This window comes from Narcine bancroftii, chromosome 3, assembly GCF_036971445.1.
Source record: "Narcine bancroftii isolate sNarBan1 chromosome 3, sNarBan1.hap1, whole genome shotgun sequence".
Lineage (NCBI taxonomy): Eukaryota > Metazoa > Chordata > Chondrichthyes > Torpediniformes > Narcinidae > Narcine > Narcine bancroftii.
The window spans coordinates 62,164,124-62,182,428 of NC_091471.1; the positions used below are offsets into that span (position 1 = coordinate 62,164,124).

Consider the following 18,305-nt stretch of genomic DNA (forward strand, 5'->3'; position numbering starts at 1 on the left):
GTCAACATTAATACAAATTAAAAGGCTCCTTCAAAAAAAGTTAATGTTTAAAAAAAACCTTTAACAACTAAAATAAACAACAAAAAAGCCCTCAAAAAGAAAAACTACCACCTTAGTGGTACCCCCCTCATGACCAGGTGTGGTCAATACCACTAGTGGCGGATGACTTTGGAAGTTTCAGTCATCCGATCTCCATAAAAGAAAAAAATTACCATATTTCTGACATTTAGCCCATTGATTTCAATCCACGATCAGCTTGGTTATCTCCTATGTCAATCAATCATTGAACTTCTGGTATCTTCCCATTCCCATTCTTCTGAGAAACCTTCACCATTGATGGCTTCTGCAAATCGTGACGACTGATTATCTGGTAGGAAATTTGCAAAAATGAAAGCATCATAATCAGTCTCAAAAAATTGAGCCTGGAAATTCCGATAGAACAACTTCAATATGGCTGGGTATCTAAAAGCAAATCTATACCCCTTCTTCCACAATACTGCTTTCACCAGATTAAATTCTTTATGCCTCCTAATAATATCTTGACTCAGATCAGCATAAAAGAAAACACTGTGGCCCTGAATCATCAAAAGGCCCTGATTTTGATGAGCTTTTTGTACTCGAAGACGCACAAATATCTCCCGATTCTGGTATCGCAAAGAAAGGACAAGAATTGTCCGTGGAGGTTGACCTGGAAAAGGTGTTTTCCTTATTACTCTGTGTGCTTGATCTAATTCCAATCCATCTGGGAAAGACTCTACACCTAACACTTCAGGAATCCATTTCCGAAAAAATTTACTTGCTCCATTCCTTCAATATCCTCTGGAAGTCCTGCTATCTTATTACGTCAACTTTAATTTTCCAACTAATCAATTTTCTTCAGCAATTCTCTTTTCTGAATATCCCAATAAGTAAAAGAATTCTCAATATAATCCATCCTTTCTGTATACCGATCCATTTTATCATTACAGTCATTAAAGGGTTGTTCAATCTTCTTAAACTTATCTTGTACAGTGTCAACTGCTTTCAAACATTTACTGACATCTGTTTTTACTGTTGAAACATTCATCTTTACAGTTGAAGTTTCCTCACATATGGGCATTGACACCTGAAAATCTTAGATTCATTTGAAAAACCGTATTTTCCATTTGCTTGGTAATATCTTCTATTATAAGGTTAACATCTTCAGCTCCAGCAGAAGTAGTCTTTAAAGTTTGTAGAGGAATAGTTTTTAAAGTTTGAGGCCTACCTTCCATAATTCTGACTGCTTCCACAAGTCTCGTTCCTCCTCCTTCTTCATCCAACAACGCAGGGCTTTCTTGTTCCTCTTCACCTGCCATTATCTCTGCCTGGGTGACCTGACTGTGGGTTTGGACCCCTCGCCTCACACCGGGCCGACGATTTTTTTTCTTTCACCCCCCCCGCCCCCACCGGAACCCGGACCCAGTCAAGGATAGTGTGTATGCACGAGTCTTCGCACATGCCCAGTTCGCCCGACGCATGGAAGCAAGTCTCCTCTGACACTTCACTGCATGCAGCCGAGCCGTCGGCCACACACGTGGTCGCATTCCCCTCTGGGCAGATCGCTACCGCGCCCCTCGGCCACTTCAGGCGCACACCAGAACTCGCGCTTGCGTACCCCCCCACTCTATGGAGGGATTGGAAGTACTGGCACCATCTTGTGTTCCCGAATGCAAGGAGGACACTTGCTCAGAAGGGTTGTCTGCTGCTTGGGAACAGTTCCAATTGACTCCTGTGGTTCTTTCTGGAAGGTAGGCCTTAATTCCTCCGCACTTTCTGCTTGTTTAAAAGTCAATTTCTTCACTAATTGACCTTTTGTTTTCTTTATTATTGCTGAAATCAAAGTTTAATCCACTTCTTACAACTTTCAAAAAATTCTAAATGTCTTTATAATTTGGGTATTAATTATTCAGTTGGAGAGAGGTGTTTCCACATGTCTTCTTCCTACGCCATCTTGCTACATCCCCCCCACCAGCAGCTCATTTTTCTCTTCTAGAAAATTATGAACAGTATTTTTTGTTTTGAAAATCTTCTCAGAACCTGTCCTCTAGAAAGCCAGCGCAGCTCACAATGAAGGACGAGAACACCATATTCCAAATCTAACATTTTACAATATTCTTTGAATTCTCATCTGTTTAATCCTCTTGTTCTAATTTTGTTCACGCACTTCACAACCAGTAACATAACATGTTGCAAATTTAAAGTGATATTTTAGTAGAGGACAACCTAAAAAGTTTTCAAGCAAAATTGTAGTCCCAGTAATGATGCCACTCCATCAGTACAAATACTGATGAGTATCCTAGAATCTAGTTGTAGAGTTTCTAGGCGTGATTTTGCTTTGTCAAATATGTCTGATCCTCATTTTTCCATGAAGTGACTCAAGACCGATGAATTCTTCAAATATGCTAAAATTATCATCAATTCCTCTTATAAAAATGCTAACTGGGCTACATCACATACATCAGCAGGTTTGTCCAAAGCTGGCATGGACAAAGTCGTTCAGTTCTCAGATACATCATGAGAGAGTTCTTTGGTGCATCTTATAACTTGCTTTGACAGAGTAATTTCATCCACTTTCCTTTTGATATTTATATCACCAAGGCATCTTGCAAATATTTAGAGACAAGGTTTAACAATTTATTCTCCATCAGAGAAAGACTTCTGTTTTTTTGGCTAATGCTAAAGAAATTGCCAAACTTTAACGACTTCTTTTAACAAATATATTTTGTCTCCTTTTAATTTCTTTTTTCTTAATCACATATTCTTTCTGTAACTCAGTCCCAAGCACTAGCTTCTGTTTTCCTTCTATTTCAGTCTGATGTTGTGTTTTATAGTGTCTATTAAGATCATGTCTTCTATTATGTGAGAGTATTTTCACAAACAATGCACAGCAGTTTTCCTGGCCGACCTGCTATAAATAAGAACTTCTTTTCCTATGGTTCATTGAATTCATGCTTACTATTACTTTCTGCTTTTCTTTTGCTCATTTTCTTTTGTATTGTGCGTGATGGAACATGGTACTGTGGGCATGTCCAGGAATGTCCTCACTGAGCTGGACAGGCTGGTCCACTTTCTGTACCTGTAGTCCATAAGATCCCCTAATAAAGGCTGAGAGCCCTAGTCTCAGGCATGTCTGGGTCTTCTGATTAATAAAGCCTTTGACTACTTGCTTTGTGTCTGTGAGTTGTCATTGATCACGCTCCATTGATGGGGAACTAAATGACTTATTTTCAAAAAAGTACAGAACTGCAAATGTTCACAAAAGACGAACAAAGCACAACTCCATGGCGCAAGAGTGTCAGTTGTAAACTGACTGGCGAAAATCTGTGATGCACCGCTGGTGCCGACGCCTGGTGCCTCAGGATCAAACGTGCATTGAACAGTGATGGAACAACTGCTGAACAAAAGTCAGCCTTTCCTAGTTTGACTCATGGAGCATTTTTAAAAAAAAATTGAAAACAGATTAATGTGAAAGATAACATTCGCCAAAAGATGCACATGAAATAATAAAATCGCTAAAAATAATTGCAAAGTTTTATATTTTTTCCTCAATAAAACCCATTTCTAGCTCTAAGCTACTTGAATTCCTGTTATAGATTTTTTTTCTACAAATCAATTTTTGGTTAATACTTTTTGCATGAGTAGGCTTACTTTTTTATTATTAAAACTGGGGTGCAATGTACCATTTCTATTCATCCATTGCACCACTTTTGGTGCATGTGCCATAGGTTGGCCATCCCTGCTCCAGCCTTTCTGTGCTTTTACCACAATCACAGCGTCTGCAGACTTTGTGTTTCACTAAATAATGCTGTAGGCCAAAATATTTTTCCCCAGTCATGGGAAAATATCCAGGTTTGTCCTGTGAATCTGGTCTATCTCATAAAACATGTCAAGGAAGTGTTAAATCAGTAAATGGGCCACATACCTTGAGGTAACTTTTCTGTCTGTCAGCATTCCCTTGTTCCATTGTTACGGGCAGTGGACCCATTGAGAAACACAAAATCTTCAGTCATGATCTTCCTTCAGCCCTGTTTTTCCATCTGGAGATGTGGTCTGTGTTGCTGAGTATGTCATACATTTTCTGCTTCATCAGCAGGACATTTACCTTTTCTTTAAACACTTGGTGCCATTCGTCATTGCCAGCATTGCCCTGGGTAGAATTCTTTGATCTTCCCTGTCCTTTCCTGTATTGCTCTCACATGCTTAGTTAAAATATGCATATGAATTTTAAATATCCAACTTGCAGACCTGAATACATCAGCTTCATATTCTGAATGACTACTGTCCTGAACTCCCAGTTTATGTTTAATTATTTTGCAGAAGTACTGCACTGATTTGATCCAGGGATCAGTGCCTTGCAGCCTTATCCCTATTATAATATATTCTGAGGATTTGATGGCAAAACTGGTATTTCCCTAATAAAATAGCAATTGAGTACTTAGGTAAGATAACAAAGAAGATAAATTAACCCATGAAAGAATGAGACAGGAGTTACAAACAGGCCCTCCTCAGGTTATGAACTCTTGATGAATAAACACCTGTACCTACAAATGAGTCCTAACTATCAGGATGCTGGGTCAAGCCGAGAAGAACAAGGAGCGCTGAGCGGATTCGCTTGCTGAGTCAGTGAGGCCGGCGGACAGTTAGTCTTCCTATGCCTGCTGGCTCTCCCTCCACAGCTGTTTCTGTGATCCTCTCCCACATATTATATTTGTTCATTTCCAACATAAACTTTTGGGTTATGAACATTTTTAGAAGAACCCTTTTGTAGTTTTGGTACTGTCTGTATTGGCCAGACCACCAAAAACAGATTCCTTTCATCTTCCTGAACCGATTTGGCTTTGTCTGTCATGTAATCTTGGCTCTTTAATCTCATGACAATAAGTGGGGGTGGCGGGGAGAAACAGCATTACAATACTCAGTGAGAGTTGAACAAACACTCTCTGATTTACTCGTCTGGCAACATTCATCCCAGTCATAATTTTCACATCTGGTACAAACCTGTTATATTCCCATTAAACCCTCTCACTCAGAGGAAACTTAATATCCGATGAACTACGCAGCTGGCTTCTATTAACAGACTCACAATTGACCAATTTATCAATAATATCAGGATATTGTATCTAGTTATTGTGAACCTTTGATTGTGGGTTCATCAATTTCATGCCTTTTTCTTGATTTCCTGTGCCTTCTTTTCCAATAATAGATAAGACTCCCAAGATGGGATTGTGGGTGAATCCCAACATTATGCACCATTCCTTCAAACTTAAAAAGATGATACTGGCTTTAACATTTAGCTATTGTCACTATTTGCCCTGGAAATGGATTACTACATTTTTCATATGGTATCACTTCATTTTTATCCTTATAACAGCACAGAAGAAAGCTATTTGGTCTATTGGGAACATGCCACTTTCCATTTTCCTTATAGGCATGTAATAGTCGATAGCATGTAAAAGTCGACCCCCCCTTCCCTATTTTTGGCCCAAAATCTAGTATTTTTCATATATCATGTGTAAAAGTTGATCCCACCCCCCTACTTTTGACCTGGCCACCCACCCATTGGAGCTCCCAATGACCCAACCGCAGACTCTCGCTTAGGTCCCGGCCGCCCACTCATCCGATCTCCTGATGCCCCGACTGCCTGACCATCCATTCTCCTGACACCCCTAACACGGACTTAGCACCTGGTCCCAGCCGCTGCCCACCCACCAGAACTCCCCATGCCTCGAATTATGTAGACACTTACCGTGGTCAAAAGTAATATATGTGCAATAGTTGATTCTCTAAATTTTACCCTAAAAATTGGTCCATAAAATTCAATTATTTCACTTGTGGATATGGTATTTCCTTGGAAATGATTCTTGCTCACAAATGCCTTATAAAGACCTCTTTCATTCTTGGTGTCATTATAGCTGCAAGATGAGAATTTAGAGTGGCCATTTAACCCATCCAACCACCCTCGTTCTGGCATCCTTGCTGATTCCAGTGTCAGTTCCCACCCCAACCTTCTCCACCCTGATCCTATCGCTGCTGGATCCCACTACCCCTTTCCCCATACCCCCATTCATTATCTTTCCCTATTCCCTCACATCGCTCCCTACTCCTCACCCCCATCTATTCCTTTGAGCTCTTCTTTCTCCCCATCTCCAGCCCACTGCCCCTCTCATTTCTCCAAACTCCCCTCCTGCCAACCCTCCAACTCCCCCTCTGACCTCTCCAACCCTTCAACTTCCCCTCTGACCTTCCCAAGCCTTCACCACCTCCCTCTAATCCTGCTACCCTCCTCCCTCTGATGTTCACCACCCCTCTGATTTCTACTCTAACTCCTGCCATCTTTACTATGCTCTCCGACCTTCCCCTCTCTGAGAGTGTTCCATCTCAGCAGAGGCCTCAGCTCCGTCCCCCTTCACTTTCACCTCAACAAGTTCTACACACGAGGAGTCACATGATGGAGTAGTGGCCGGTCGGGGAACTCCAGCCATCTCCAGAAAAGTAAAAAAAGGATAGAGAAAAAGCAAAGGCACAAACATAAAAACCTCACCAAGAAACATCAGCCATTGTCTCACACACCATCTATGATCTCATCGCTTCTGGTCATCTCCCTCCCACAGTCTGCATGCTCCCACCCCACCAAGTTAGCGTCATCTTATCTCAACTCCATGTTGTGCACCCTGGTCCTGTCCCTTCCTACCTAAATCCACAATATCTCACATGCCTTCCATCACTTGAACCATTTCCCTGGATTTGACCACCTCATTTTCACCATGGACGCCCAATCTCTGAACACCTCCATCCCCCATATTGAAGATCTTAAAGCCCTTTGTTTCTTTCTCAAAACAGACCCAACCAGTTCCCCTCCACTACCAGTCTCCTCGACCTGGCAGAACCTCTTCTCACCCTGAAAAATCTCTCCTTTAACTCATTGTACTTTCTCCAAATGAAAGGAGTAGCCATGGGTAACTGCATGGGTTCCAGGTATGCCTGCCTTTTTGTTGGCTATGTGGAGGAATCCATACTTCAAACCTACACATGCAAGACTCCCAGCTCTTCCTTCTCCACCCATGATTAGCTCGTCAATTTTATCCACTTTGCTGCTAACTTTCACTCTGGTCCATCTCTTGTAATACTCTCCCTTTCTTGATCTCTCTGTCTCCCTCTTGGGGGACGCTCTATATAAATATTTTCTACAAACCAACCAACCAATCACACCCTGACCATTACAAGGATTCCACATAACACTGCAGCACAGTAAAGGCTCTTCAGCCCTCAATGTTGTGCCAACTCATATATTCCTTAAAAAATACTAAACCTTCCCCACCCTGTTACGCTCTATTTCTCTTCCATCTATGTGTCTGTCTCAGAGTCTGTAGCTGGTCTGCTTCACAAAACCTTATAAATAAAGAATACACTTGCTCATTTTTCCACACACCATGAAATCGACTTTCTTTTAACAGAACAATGAATTCTTCAACTCCCCAAACACCACCCAGCCACATCCCCCTGACCTTCTCATTGGATCACTGCCACATGAGTGATCCTGACATAATCAGTCTCCTACACCTGCAACTGCCCCCACCACCCCCCACCCCCACCCGCCAGCTTCCGAGCCATGCAAGGAGGCGACTGATTGAAACTGTCCCGCTACATAACAATCCGGAAGGCTGACAATTTGGACTGACCTCGTACGATTGTGCAAGACAGGCAATGGACAGTCTGACTGGCAAGGGTGTGACTGGTCCTCTGACGTTGGCTCTAATGCAGAATGTGGACCATCGATATACGCCGGCTTTAACCTGTCAATGGAAACCGTGTCAAGTTTTCCATTCCTGTCGTTTACAAAAGTCTTTGGGTGGCATCGTTAGACCTGAAAAGAACCATCATAAATGGGCTGAAGATGTTTGCGAACAGCTTTATGCCAAAGGAATATGGGTACAGGTTTGTGAATCATTCAGCACATTAGCTGCAGGTGACACCTGTCGTGTAGGAGTAGGTTGGAGTAATCTCATGTTTTCCTGAAAACATTCAACATAATTAGCTGGATCATGGAGCGTTGGGCTTGGACTCAGATTCACAAACTCGCCTGGCTAGGTTAATGTAGAGCCATATACTAGCTCTGCTACTGAACATCCAAGATCTGCCTTAACAGCAGTAGACACTCCAAGGAGAACCATGGGCAAACGTTCGCTCCATGTAGATGCATCACCACCTGCTGTCAATGGTGCCTTCAATTGCAAATGGAAAAGCTCAAAGAAGCCGTTGGCCTGTGAATGGTAAGTCATAGTGCAAATACAGGTAGTGCCCAGAAGTTCAGTGAGAGTTTGGAACAATGGCGACTTGAACTGAGACCCTCGACCTGTTGTAATAGTGACTGGACCACTGAAGGATGGAATTCAACGAAACGATCCATAAAAATCCATAAAAGAGCCTCCTGCCACCTGGTAGTCTGGTCTTCACACGTGAGCAGATAAGTGTATCTCTGAGATGGCAGAAATGGGCCTACCGAATCCAGGTGCACATGCTGGAAAAGGGAATCCGGAACAACAAAATCCCCAGCTTGGATTTCGTGTGTCTGGAGACTTTAGAGCATTGACATAGCAAGCAGGTCCTTGCCCAAAATCCAACATCCTTTTTAACATGAGGCCAGGTAAAATGTTCTGCAACTAATTTGATTGATGCTCTCCTACCAGGATATGATAGATTGCGAAGAGCCTCAAAAATCTCCCACCTCATAGTCACCGGCAAAAAAAAGGCCGAGGCCTTCCTGTGGAAAAATCACAGACTAACTTTTCACCTGATTCATCCAGGGTCACATCTTGAAGATGGAGATGAGAGTTGATCCAGCGATACCAGATGAGATTGGGATCAGTGTGGTGTGCATGAGCCATGGTGGTGAAATTGATGGCAGTAGTTGTATGTAAGGCATCAATGGTCAGGGTGTCAGCCACAACATTTTCCTCAGATGTACCATATGTCCAATGAAAATTGCAAGACAGCGTCCAGGTGTTGAATTTCTCTGGGTGAGTAGGGATGTGCGCTTGTACTTGCTGGTGGTCTGCATAAATGGTGAAAGGATGACTTTCTAATAAAAAGTTCTCAACCTAACGTACTATACTTTGCCTGAGCGGTGACAGCTTGGCTGAAAAAAACACCAAAGGTTCCAATTGCCCACAAACTCGTTGTTCTAATACTGCTCCCACAGCAATGACAAAAGCATTGAGATTCTGAAGTACAAACGTTGTGGCATTCGCAAATGTAGACATTACTTCGTTGAAAGACTGCACGGCATTGTTTCCCAAAATTAATAGCCTTTTGGACATGGACTTAATGAATCCTTTTAGTTGTTCAGTAAGGAGTAATAGAGATGCTGCAACATTTGGCAGGAATCAGTGATAAAAAATTTATCAGGCATACAATACTTTGCAATGAGCCAAACGTAATGATATGAACAGGATGCAAAGTTGGGCAGAAAAGAAGCAGATGGAGTTCAATCCGGATAAGTGTGAGGTGATGCATTTTGGAAGGTCAAACCAGAAGGCTGAGTACAGGGTTAATGGTCAGTTACTTAGGAGTATGGATGAACAGAGGGATCTTGAGAGTCCAAATCCACATATCCCTCCCCATCACCTCAGCTTTTTTCTCTTCTGCCCTCCCATCCATATTCACCTATGTCCTTTTGCCTGTGGGCTGTGCTCCTACCCTTCTTACCTCCTCTCCCCTCCTCCCACTCAGTCACCTTTTTTATTCAAGCACCTGCCTGCTTTTTGCTTTTTGCTTGTTCATTGATGAAGGGCGCAGACCCAAAACATTGGTTACCGTTTGCTTCCAATATGTGCTGAGTTACCTGCTGAGCTTCTCCAGCACTTTTATGCATCCCTCTACAATCACAGTGTCTGCATAAGCACATGTATGATATGTTGGAGGAAACTGGAACACCCAAAGTGAACCCATATAGTCAAGGAGAGAATGTGCAAACTATGTTGACACAGCACCTGAGCTTCTGGAACTGCTCTCTGCAACAGCACGAAGTGCAGCACTGTGCCCACAAGGACATTGGAGGTAATTATCATGGATATCGCCGCGTAAAATGCTCTGGAGAAATGCACAAGCTTTGTTATGTTTAACCAATGAAGTATTTCTGAAATGCAGTCCCTGAAAGAAGATTTTGTGTGTAGCAAACAGCTACAATCAGCAATTTACAGATGATTTGCTTTACAGTAAAGTTGCAGTACTGTGGGAATAATGGTCATATTTCAAAATTGTCACACTTTTTTTGAGGGCAGACAAGGCTGCAGTTTAATGTATCATCTGAAATGTGGCATCACTGCAGTATTCTCAGTATTGCAAATTAAAGCAAGCAACGTTAGATACCTTTAAGTAAAGAAGAAGGAAATATGAAGATCTTTAGTACAATTAATAGCAGATAAATTATTTGCCCTGGAGAAAATATAATCCAGGTTGGTAAATAAAGGTGGGAAAATAGCAGAGCCCTAACCGCTCCAGGAACACCAGAGAATGGGAACATGTTGATAAAGTAAGAAAGAGGTGGACCAGTTTATCACAGACCAATCAGCATGGTGTTAGTGATGACAGCATCTTTGGAAAGCATTCTGACAGACAGTTTAAACCTTTAGTTGGAAAGAGAGATTAATAGAGATCAGTCTGCTTGGAATTGTTTCAGAAAATTTATGCCTGATATGAGGAATTTAATCAGGGTGGAGTTGTTGATGTATGTAGCTTTCATGGATTTTAGTGAGGCAATTCAAGGCAAAATGTCAAGTTCATCGAAAGTTAGCTCAGTGGAGGAGCAAAAACTGGTTGTTTTTGTGAGTGGTAAGTGGAGTTTTTGTGAGGCTTGAGGCTGGATCCTTGGCATTTTATGTCTGATAAGCACACGAGCCTTGATGAATAATGAATAAAAGTGGATATGTAATTGATTATGAGGAAAAAAACTGAAGATTGCAGCAGAATATTATTGGAATGGGGATCTGAGAAACAAAATAGCCACAAAAAAAAGTTGCTGGATGAACTCCAAGGATCAGGCAGCATCTGTGGAGAGAAACAAAGAATTAATGTTTCAAGCCAGAACACTTCATCAAAACTTCTCCTCCAGAGATATTGCTTAAGTTCCTTCAGTAACTCGAGGGAGCAGTTGTCGTCAGAGTGGGCTAAATCAGAGAGGTAAGGCTTTGGCTCAACAGGCTTCAGTGAAAACTCAAAACAGCTGAGGGAGAGAAGGAGTTGAAATAAGAAAGGGCTACTCTAGTCAAGGAACAAAAAGGATTTAGCAGGCATGGGCAGGCTTCAGATATCATCCTCCAGTCATAAACAGTGGGGATGGCAGCCAAGGCAGGGGAACGCTCCTCTTGCAAAATGTGGACCATTTGGGAAGCCAACAGGATCCCTGACGACTGCATCTGCAAGAAGTGCATCCAGCTGCAGCTCCTGATAAGCAAAGGTAAGGAATTGGAGCTAGAAGTGGATGAAGTCCAGAAAATTCAGGAGACAGAGGGGGTGATAGACAAGAGTTACAGGGACCCTATCACACTCTAGGAGGCAGGAGGAAGGTAGTTGGATGAAAGTCAGGAGAGGGAAAGGGAACAGGCAGGTAATGCCGGGTGCCCCTGTTCAGTGCCATATTAACCATTTGTTTGAGTAGGCTGACACCTAGGGGCCTAGAATGTAAGGGGTCCATTAAACAACAATAGAAATAAGGGATACAACAATAGAAATGTTACTTTAACAATGCCAAAGGGAACTCAGCCACAATATAAAAGTATTTTAAAATTGCAACAACTTGTAGCTTTCAACGCTCCTGTTGATTGGTTTTCACCTATTGTTATGGAGCATGGATTGACTTTTGGGACTGTGGACTGTCATTATAAAGGATGGATTTCTGCTAGGAACTCTGTGCAACTTGTGGTACAGCTGAATGCTGACTGACTTGCCAATTGCTTGGAACTTTTGAGAACAAAGGGAGAATCCAGCTATGAAGCAAAGAGCGGCAGTTGGAGCGGCAGAGGGCAGCTGGAGAGCTGTGTGAAATGTACATGCCTCATAAGTGAGGATTTGTAAGTTTACTGCAGCGCAAGATTAGTCATTTCTCTTTTTAACATTCAATTCTTATGGAATGGCGAAGCAGTTCAAGGTGTCAAATAGCCTACTCCTGCTCCTAGTTCTTATCTTCTAAAACCCGAAGCAGTGGCGGGGTTCTTACAAAGTCCATTGCCTCCCTTGGATCCTTAAAAAACTTTCTTTCCCCTCCTGCCCTCACTATCTTCAGCGTTGCCGGGTGAAGGAGGGTAAATTCAATTCCTTTTTGTTCCAGGCTCTTTTTAACCGGGTCAAATTCCCTCCTGCATTTCAATAGTGCAGTGCTTATGTCTAAGTAGAATAAAATCTTCTCCCCCTCATATTCCACTGGACCCCCCCTTGCCATCGCACTCACCGCTGCCACCTCTCTCTCCTGATAGTGAAGGAGCCTTACTAGGATGGAGCGTGGCTGTTGGTTTGGACCCAGGCAGTGTTGGGGGGGGGGGGGGTAGGGGGAGGGGGGGTGCAGCAAGAGACCAGTGGGCCCATTCTATTTCCAGGTTATTTCCAATTTTTTCCCTCCCCAGGTTTATCTTGGATCCACTTTTTCAGGAACTCCACCATATCTCTCCCCTCCTTTACCCCCACAATTTTAACCATATTCCTCCTGCTGATGTTTTGTAAGAAATCTATCTTCTGCCACATCCTTATCCTATACCTCTCCTATGCATCCATTTCATTCTTCCTCTTATCTAATCTTTTTTTCACTCTCTCAATTCTTTCTTCCGTTTCAGATATCCTTTCTGTCAAGTTATCCAGCCTTTCTTTGATTGCCCCTGTGGTGGTATGTCATGCACGTTTCCCAAGGCGAACGTTGGAGAGGGGCGAGGAGAGACTGCTAGAGCAGTAAGTATTTAAATTCTTGATTTAGCTTCACGGGCCTAGTTGGATCGGGCTGCTGCTTCTCAGAGGGCAACAGAGTTGGTATTTCCCAAGGCGACCATTGGAGGAGGGGCGAGGAGAGATTGCTAGAGCAGTAAGTATTTCAATTTTTGATTTAGCTTCGAGGGCCTAATTGGATCGGGCTGCTGCTGCTCGGAGGGCAACAGAGTCGTTGTTTCCCAAGGCGACCGTTGGAGGAGGGGCGAGGAGAGACTGCTAGAGCAATAAATAAATTGCTTGAGGGCCAATAAAATAAAAGGAGTGAAAGGTGAGGGAGTGGGGCAGTAAAGGAGTGGAGACTTGAGACTTTGGCTCAAGAGACTTAGGCACAGAGAGGCTGAGGCACAGGTAAAGGGGTAAATCTCTTTTTTTCTTTTTTCATTTAACATAACACAACATAACATAACAATTACAGCACGGAAACAGGCCATTAGGCCCTTCTAGTCTGCACCGAACCAAACACTCCTCTCTAGTTCCACCTACCTGCACAATGACCATAACCCTCCACCTTCTTCTCATCCATATACCTGTCCAGCTTTTTCTTAAATAATAAAATTGACTCTGCCACCACTATTTCTCCCAGAAGCTCATTCCACACCGCTACCACTCTCTGAGTAAAGAAGTTCCCCCTCATGTTACCTCTAAACCTCTGCCCCTTAACTCTTAACTCATGTCCTCTTGTTTCAATCTCTCCTACTCTTAACGGAAATAGTCTATCCACATCCACTCTGTCTATCCCTTTCATAATCTTAAATACCTCTATCAAATCCCCTCTCAGCCATACGATCTGGTCCTTCTATGCCTTTTGGCAAACCAACAATTTTCACGTTGTTCCGTCTAGATTGATTCTCCAAATAATCAACCTTTTTTGCTAAATTTTTATTTTGGATCTGCAATGTTTCAATTATTCTATTTTCATCTTGCAGTTGATCCTGTATATCGACTAAACCTTGATCATACATTTCAAATTTTTCAATGGTTTCAAGCTTAAAAGCTCCATTAATGGCTTCCGCCATCGCATTAATCTTGGAAATAAACGGGTTCACAAAATTAGTTAAGTGACTCAATACAGAATATATCTTATCTTCAAGATCCTTAACAAACATTTCAACAGAAGTAGATTCAGGCATAATGGGGTCTTGCTGTTCCTTAGAGACCACGGGATCTTCTGTCTCTTCCCTTAATTTAGTATCTTTTCTAGCAGTTTGACTTCTTATAAAAATCCCTGTCAAAGTCCCCCCAGCAAAGCCACGAGACTGAAGATCAGGGTTATCTTTAAGCCAAATCTCTTTAATCATCTTCACTGAATCGATGTCTGGAAAAACCGTTGTAATTGAAGATGCATTTTGCAGCGCCACCACTGTAGCAGTCGAATGACAGTTCTTTAACTCTCCAGCTGGTGGCGCCCCGGCTGATTCAACTGTCAAAGTCTGAGTAACAGCACTCACAGTGGCCGTTGTGTGAAATACTGGCACCCGGCCAGCTCTTTGTTCTGAAAGCTGCTGAATGCGACCTTCAAAGAGCCTTACCAGTATAAAACGGAGTTTCAATGCCGAATTCTGTACATCTTCTTCTGGATCCATTCTACGCTGAGTCCTGGCTTCTTGTAAACAAGTAGGCTCAGACAATTTCGGAAAATGTAGTTTTTTAACAGTCTGTTGATATTTTCTTTTACCTTTTTTTTGCATATAAACCATTAGGCACTAATCCAGCACCTCTTATTATTTATAAACTTTTAAAAGAACTTTAACGGGCACTTAAAGACAAAACAATAAATCAGAGTCAGGAGAGGTCTGGAAGGCACGTCTGTTCCCTACGCCATCTTGCTATGCTCCCCCGATTGTTCCCAATGTTGAGCAAGTCTAGAACCAGGGGTCACAGTTTAAGGATAAAGGGGAAGTTCTTTAGGACTGAGATGAGGAAGAATTTTTTCACTTAGAGGGTGGTGAATTTATGGAATTCTCTGCCACAGGAAGTGATTGAGGCCGGTTCCATAGCTATATTTAAGAGAGAGTTAGATTTAGTACTTGTGACTAGGGGGATCAGGAAGTATGGAGAGAGAGCTGGAACAGGGTACTGAGTGGATGATCAGCCATGATCAAAATGAATGGCAGTGTAGGGTTGAAGGGCCAAATGACCTTATCCTACACCTATTTTCTATGTTTCAATTACATCACCTGGTGACCTTGTATATAAGCCCAGGGGGGAATCCCTTCCCCCTCATTCTGGCCTTGGCTTGTACAGAGGCAAGACCAAGGCCTCAAAGCCTAGCTGTATACCAGTCTATTAAAACTAGTGTTTAACCTGCACTCTGCCTCGTGTGGTTTGATGCTAGTAGCCTACAATTTAATAGACTGCTATACATCTCCAGAATGGACACCCCGCTAGACCTGACTCAGGAATCCAGGAATGGAAACGGGCCCTGGGCATGTGCAGCCGAAAACGGACCAGCTAGAAAGCTGCGAGATCAGGATCAAGAGCGAGGGGGGAGCCCACCCCACAATTGTAGTGGATTTTGGAGGTGTCAGAAACAACCCAAGATAAGTAACGAGTGGCAGAGTGCCCTACCTGTCATGAACTCACCAGGACCAGGATCAGCCGTGCAGCACGTGGGGATCCCTGGGTAAGTAACGAGTGGCAGAGTGCCCTACCTGTTCGCGAACTCACTAGGGCAGCACACGAGGTACCTGGTATACAACCAGGAGTCATGCCAGACACAGGTGAAGGGCATACAGCAAGTTGCCTTGCTGATCGTGGTTTACCGGCAGGATCAGGGGGATGGGCTGTTATCCCAGAGCCACCCCCAAATGTCTCTGATTCCCCAGAGGGGGCCTGTGTCTCCTCAGGGGCAAACAACCATGTGCGAGAGGGATCAGGCCCAGCACGCGCCTACCCCCAGCTATCAAACCACAAGCTGAGGCTGAGCCAGGTACTGTGGCCAGAGAAGCTTGAGCTGGATCCCAGAACCCCCAGTGCGAGCATGCATTTTGGCCGGTGGTATAGGTGTTTTTTAAATTACGCGGAGGTAGAGGGAGTGTCAGAGGAGGAAATGCTGGTGCTACTGGTGACTCAGCTGGGAGATGGTCCGTACTCGTTAATTCAGGACACCAAGTCATACTGGGAAGCAATGGACACTCTGCAAAGACATTATAATAGGGGGGAACAGTGAGCTGCACTCCAGGCACAGACTCGTGTCCAGGTCGCAGCAAGCAGGGGAGTCTGTTAGAGACTTTATACTCGCGCTGAAGGATTTGGTGAGGGCTTGCAATTTTAAGACAGTATCTGCCCAAGAGTACGCAGATGACCTGGTGAGGGACAGAATCGTAGCCGGGGTCAGGTCAACGGAGATAAGACAGAGGCTGTTGGAAAAGAGGATAATGAGGCTAGATGAGGTTGAAACCATTGCGGAGCTCTGGAGGACTCTCAGAGGGAGCTAGAGGAGTACACTGAGTCGGACTCATGGGCCACTTACAGGGAGAGGTGCACAGGTGAACAAGGGCAACACTCCGCAGCAACTGCCTCATTAGACCGTTCCAAGTGTGTTTTTTTGGGGCAGCTAAAGCACCCCAGAGCCCACTGTTCAGCTAAGGAGAAGGACTGCTTGAGGTGTGGAAAGAAGGGGCATTAAGTGAAAGAATGCAGAAGTCTCAAGGCTCCCGCCAAAGCCCTCTCTCATGCAAATGAGAGGCGGGAAAGAGCTTCTCCTTCCCCCTCAGGCAAGACAAAGCAGAGTGCCATGTGCTGTTGGCCATCTTGGGAAGCCGGGCAGAGGACACAACGACCAGATGACGGCTTCATTACCAAGTACTACGATCGAAGTTGAGATGAAAGTTCCTATCAAAATGGAGGAAGCACCAGGCTGGCCTCATTACAACTGAATCAGGCAAGTCTGCATGAACTACTGGACACGACCATTAGTATTAAGGTTAACGGGGTTACTGTAAATTGTTTGGTGGATAGTGGGAGTACAGAGAGCTTTATAGACCAAGGGTTGGATTTTCAGTGCCAATTGAAAAGCATCACAATGGTGCTCGATGGGGCGCTTCCCCCATTAATCCTTAGAAGGAAGTGTTGTTGCAACCTCACAGCCCTGAACATAGAGCCCCCCCTTTATTCATGCACCTCACACCTGATTGCACCCCGGTGGCCACCAAGAGCAGGAGGTACAGCCCAAAAGACAGGGAGTTTATCGGTGCAGAAGTCCATAGACTCCTGCAGGAGAACATTATAGAAAAGAGTTCCAGCCCCTGGAGAACACAAGTAGGGGTAATGAATTCCAGGGAGAAGAGGCGTATGGTCATAGACTACAGTCAGACTATCAACAAATTCATGCAGCTTGATGCATACCCACTTCCGCGTATCGCGGACATGGTAAACAACATTGCCCAGTACAAAGTGTTCTCCACTATCGACCTCAAGGCAGTGTACCACCAGTTGCCCATTAGAGAGAGCGATAGGATATACATGGCATTCGAAGCGAACGGCAGGTTGTACCAGTTCCTCCGCCTCCCCTTTAGTATCACCAACGGGGTATCCCTGTTCCAGCGGGAGATGGACCGCATGGTAGACGAGTACCACTTAAAGGCAGAGTTCCCGTACCTGGACAATGTTACGATCTGCGGCCACTCACAAGTTGACCATGATGCTAACCTTCATCGTTTTTTTCAGGCAGCAAAGGAGCGCAATCTAACGTACAATAAGGATAAATGTGTCTTTAGCACCAGGAAGTTAGCGATCCTGGGCTACGTGGTGCAAAACGGGGAAATCAGCCTGGACCCAGCCCAGCTGCTTGACCTTCCCATCCATCATTCTCAAAAGACATTAAAGAGGTTTCTGGGGCTGTTTGCATACTATGCTCAATGGGTCCTCAATTACGCCGACAGGGCCCGCCCACTCATAAAGGCCTCAATTTTTCCCCTCAGCCTTGCTGCTATCAAAACCTCCAAAGAGATCAGGGATCTGATTGTGAAGGCAACCCTGCAATCCATTGATGAGACGGTCCCTTTTCAGGTAGAGACCGACACCTCAAGATGGGCAGTCGGTGGCCTTTTTCTCGCAGACCCTCCAGGGGTCCGAGATAAGACACTCGGCAGTGGAGAAAGAGGCCCAGGCCATTGAGGAAGCAGTGCGGCACTGGAGACATTTTCTGGCCTGTAAACGCTTTACCCTTGTCATGGACCAATGATCCTTGACATTCATGTTCGATAACCAGAACAAGGGGAAAATAAAAAATAATAAAATCTTGCACTGGAGGATAGAATTGTCAACGTACAGCTACGACATCCTATACCATCCAGGGAGGCTCAATGAGC

General features: G+C 44.0%; 1 protein-coding gene across 1 annotated transcript in view; it reads left to right on the plus strand.

Moving 5' to 3' along the window:
* Positions 1-12,864: 12,864 nt before the first annotated feature.
* Positions 12,865-18,305, plus strand: part of LOC138756123 (myotubularin-related protein 12-like) — a 28,226-nt gene continuing 22,785 nt past the window's right edge. The window contains exon 1 of the mRNA XM_069922768.1: positions 12,865-12,957. Coding sequence (XP_069778869.1) covers positions 12,898-12,957 — 60 coding nt within the window. The 5' untranslated portion in view covers positions 12,865-12,897. The remainder of the gene's footprint in view (positions 12,958-18,305) is intronic.